This window comes from Amphimedon queenslandica, unplaced genomic scaffold, assembly GCF_000090795.2.
Source record: "Amphimedon queenslandica unplaced genomic scaffold, v1.1 AMPQUscaffold_13181, whole genome shotgun sequence".
NCBI lineage: Eukaryota > Metazoa > Porifera > Demospongiae > Haplosclerida > Niphatidae > Amphimedon > Amphimedon queenslandica.
Window position 1 is genome coordinate 81,746 of NW_003546583.1, and position 3,989 is coordinate 85,734.

General features: G+C 31.3%; 1 protein-coding gene across 1 annotated transcript in view; it reads right to left on the bottom strand.

Moving 5' to 3' along the window:
- The window catches only part of LOC100640210 (kinesin-like protein unc-104), a 35,397-nt gene that overhangs the window by 30,518 nt on the left and 890 nt on the right, over window positions 1-3,989 (bottom strand). The window contains exons 4-10 of the mRNA XM_020000485.1: window positions 3,096-3,261; window positions 1,796-1,974; window positions 1,566-1,677; window positions 1,231-1,308; window positions 471-603; window positions 259-337; window positions 139-211 (exon numbers count right to left, since the gene is read on the bottom strand). Of these exons, the coding sequence (XP_019856044.1) occupies window positions 139-211; window positions 259-337; window positions 471-603; window positions 1,231-1,308; window positions 1,566-1,677; window positions 1,796-1,974; window positions 3,096-3,261 (820 nt within the window). The remainder of the gene's footprint in view (window positions 1-138; window positions 212-258; window positions 338-470; window positions 604-1,230; window positions 1,309-1,565; window positions 1,678-1,795; window positions 1,975-3,095; window positions 3,262-3,989) is intronic.

A 3,989-nucleotide genomic window follows, 5' to 3' on the forward strand; every position in this document is an offset into this window, starting at 1 on the left:
CAACTAAATAAATAAACAGAAGAATGAATAAATAAATTAATCAGATGAAAAAATAAATAGATAGAAAAAAAAATTAATAGATACATAAAAAATTGATAAATAGATAGAAAAATAAATAAGATAAATAAATAAATAAATACACATTACTTTAGCATTAGGATCCTCATTGACAACAGCTTTACACATTATCTGTTTTGCACGATCAGCATATCTATATAAATGGTACTAATGGTAGGTCTATTAATGTACCAAAACTACCTTAAAGTACTGAGTGTTTCGTCATAGTTTATTTGTGCTGGACTGATGGCAGCTATCATAGCTGTCCTTGAATTACCACCTGGAAAAGACAATTAATAGTATCAAGTGTACTCTTGATAGTATGGAATATACAAGTAAGTATACCTTTATCTCTTTCTTCTCACCCCTTCTCTCTTTCTCTCACTCTATGCTTATATGCTACACTATCATACCAAGGTTTTCTTTGAGTAGCCAGGTAAGGACTGAGTCTCTGTAAGGCACAAAGTCTCCTTTCTTCTTTGCTGATGCAAGAGCATGAATGACTTTGCCTAATGTCGTCAGTGACTTGTTTATATTAGCTCCCTCCTACAATGAAATTATTAATTATTACATCTACATGTGTACATAATATCCAAGGCTATACATGGTTTTTCCAAAAATGGCTAACAAATCACACTAAATTTTTATTACATTTTCTGATACATATTGATGATCTTATGCTACATAAAAAATTTGAGACAATTCCGGCTTCAATTTTTTGAGTTATGGCCATTTTAAAAAACATGCAAAAATCTGAAAAGTACCCTGTACTATAGCCCATGCTTTTTCTGAAAAATGGCTCCAAAATCACCCCCAATTTTTATTATATTTTCTGATACATATTGATGTTCTTATGCTATGTAGAAAGTTTGAGCTAATTCAGACTTTAATTTTCCAAGTTACAACCATTTTAAGAAATTTGCCAAAATCTGAAAAATACCCAAGGCTATAGCCCATGCTTTTTTCAAAAAATGACTAAAAAATGACCCCCAATTTTTATTACATTTTCTAATAAACATTGATGTTTTTATGCTATGTAGAAAGTTTGAGCTGATTCCGACTTCAATTTTTTGAGTTACATGCACATAAAAAATTAAAAATCTAAGAATTTGCTATGATTCATACACAAAGTAAGTACCAGTGTTAAAGTGTATAGTGTCCATTACTAATTACCTGGAGTCTCTTCCCTTCAGCTCCAGTGTCCTTAGCTCTCTCACTACCAGCCAAATCAACTAAACTAATCTTGCTAACCTTTATCATGAAGAAATAAACACATTGATTAATTTAAATAATCAAAAATAATTAAAAATAAAATAATATTAGTTGATATCTTGGCAGTAATACCAGAATGAAAATAAATACATTTACAGGGCTTAGCCTATCACTTATTATTATAATTACACTATATATAAATAGAGAAATATGAACATGATTTTAAAAGGGATTTTCAGTAATGGTAAATGCTATACACCTAATTGATATTTACATTCTCAATAATTGCCACATACCTTTTCTGCTACTAGTCCAGTCATAGAGTCTTTCTTCCTTTGTGTGAGTATGATGGTGAAGACAGCATGTGATCTGCTACTGGTCTCATTCATGTTAGTAGCTGCAACAGTCCTGGAGAAATCACACAAAAATAAATTATTAAACATAATAATAATAATAATAATACTATTTAAAGAATTATAGCATGGTAACAACAATAACGTAAGTACAGTTAGCATTAATCAAAGACCTTGCTTTGTTTCCTTCGTCCATTAGCCCATTAATGTTAGCAAAAGACGTCACTGCTAGTTTAGCAAGGTTCTCGACGTAAGGTCCTAGCTTTTGATGCTCTCGTACCCGAAGATTACCGGAGGACTTTGGATTGAGGAGATCTCTCACTCTCTCACAGTATATCTCCATATAACTGACCTGAGGGGAGAGAGAGAGGAGAAGGAAAGAGAGAAAGAAAGAGGACATAAAGGAATAAAGGTACATTTAAGAGAAGGAAATGAAAAGAAATAAGAGATGGTGACTAGATACAAGAGGATGTCACGATGCATACATTTCCCATTAAAATCAGCAACACTCTAACTCAAAACAAACACACAAACAAAGTCTAGCTGCATGTTATAATCATTCTACAATCACTTGCATGTGTTTATCATGTGTTTGTGTATGTAATGAAGAAGATACTACTGCTATAGTACATGCAGGGAAGGAAAGGAAGATAACAGTAGGATACACTCTACACTACATACATACATACATACACATGCAGCTACTATAGACTATAACTATTATATAACTGTATATACAGACACTTAATTGATGTACTGTACATAAGCCACAGAGAGTATATGGTAGGAAGTGAAGTAGTCAATACTACCAACAGCTTATCTTTAATGTATTTTACAAATCTAATTCTAATCGTCCTAACTCTACAACACAAGATATTGACTGCCAGGATCACAGACACTATAAGCTACTATTGACACGATAGCATAATGTAACAGACACATGTTATTATTGAATTACCGTTGCTTCAAGTACATACAATAAATATATTGTATGGGTGAGAGTACATGCATTATGGGAAATGTTGTTTTTGTGTTTTTGAAATAGACAAAAATAACAAACAAATTCGTCAAATAATAACACTTTATTTATACATGTACATGTACATGTACATGCATATACATGTATATAGCATATTGTACTTACATTATACATGTACGTGTACGTGTATAATGTATAATACATTAACTGAGCTCGATCATTATAATGACGCTATGCCACAATAATTCTTGCATTATTTCATAAATAATTGAGCCATGTTTAGAAGCAAATTTACTAGACCATTAAGCCTCACATCATACTATGATTTCATTACTACCATTATAATGAACACATAATGTACATGTACAGTACATGCACATATGTACATAATACACATTGTACATGTATATAGATATACATGCAATAGTTATGTACATATACATGTATGTACATATATGTACATACATGTATATGTACATATTGATGTGTCTCACCTCTACAGAGTATGAGAGGCTAGGGTCAGTCGTTGAGACAATCTTATCAAACATTTCCTCGCAGGTCCTCGGTATGATCCCTTTCTCTCCTTCTTCAACTTTACCCATCATCGTGTAGGATTTGCCAGACCCAGTCTGACCGTATGCGAATATACAGACATTATACCTAAATAAATAAAAGCCAAGGTTATAGATATGTCCCTAGTATCTATTACATGGTACAAGCTGTGCTAGTAAATGTAATTATTACAAAAATAATTATCACTAAAAAGTATAATTATTACTAGTAAAATTACTAGTATATAGGACATTGTGAAATTTGTGATTAAAGATAAAGAGATAGAGTATAATTGTTTCAACCAATCTCTATTACTAAAAGAGTGAAAAACTCAATTATTGTACATGTATAATATGCAAATACTGTGTTCTAAATATTTCAGTGTCAAAGTGTCAATGATGAAATGAAGACTGTTAAAACTTAGCACTTTAGCACCAACTAGCACCTACTGGTACGATGAGTATGAAGTATGTGCTAATAAACACTAAAAAAACTATAATGTCCTCCAGAAAAAGAGAATACAAATTAGGGAGTGAATTAAAAGAATGCAAAGACAATTAGTCATGAATGACTGAGCCTGGACTAGTGCAAATAAGAGCATTAAGTCATTGAGAATACATTTGTATATACTTGTATTATTATATTTTTATTTGTTGTACATGTACATATTAGTACATTTTTGTGTTTTTATCTGACTTGTATTATGCTGTTTTTTTACATGTAAACAATTTTTCATAGCTTGCAATAGAAATGTATGTGTACACTATACACATACATGTACTTCATTAAACCAAATTAACTAATGAATCATGCATATGTACATTGTACCAAGAGTA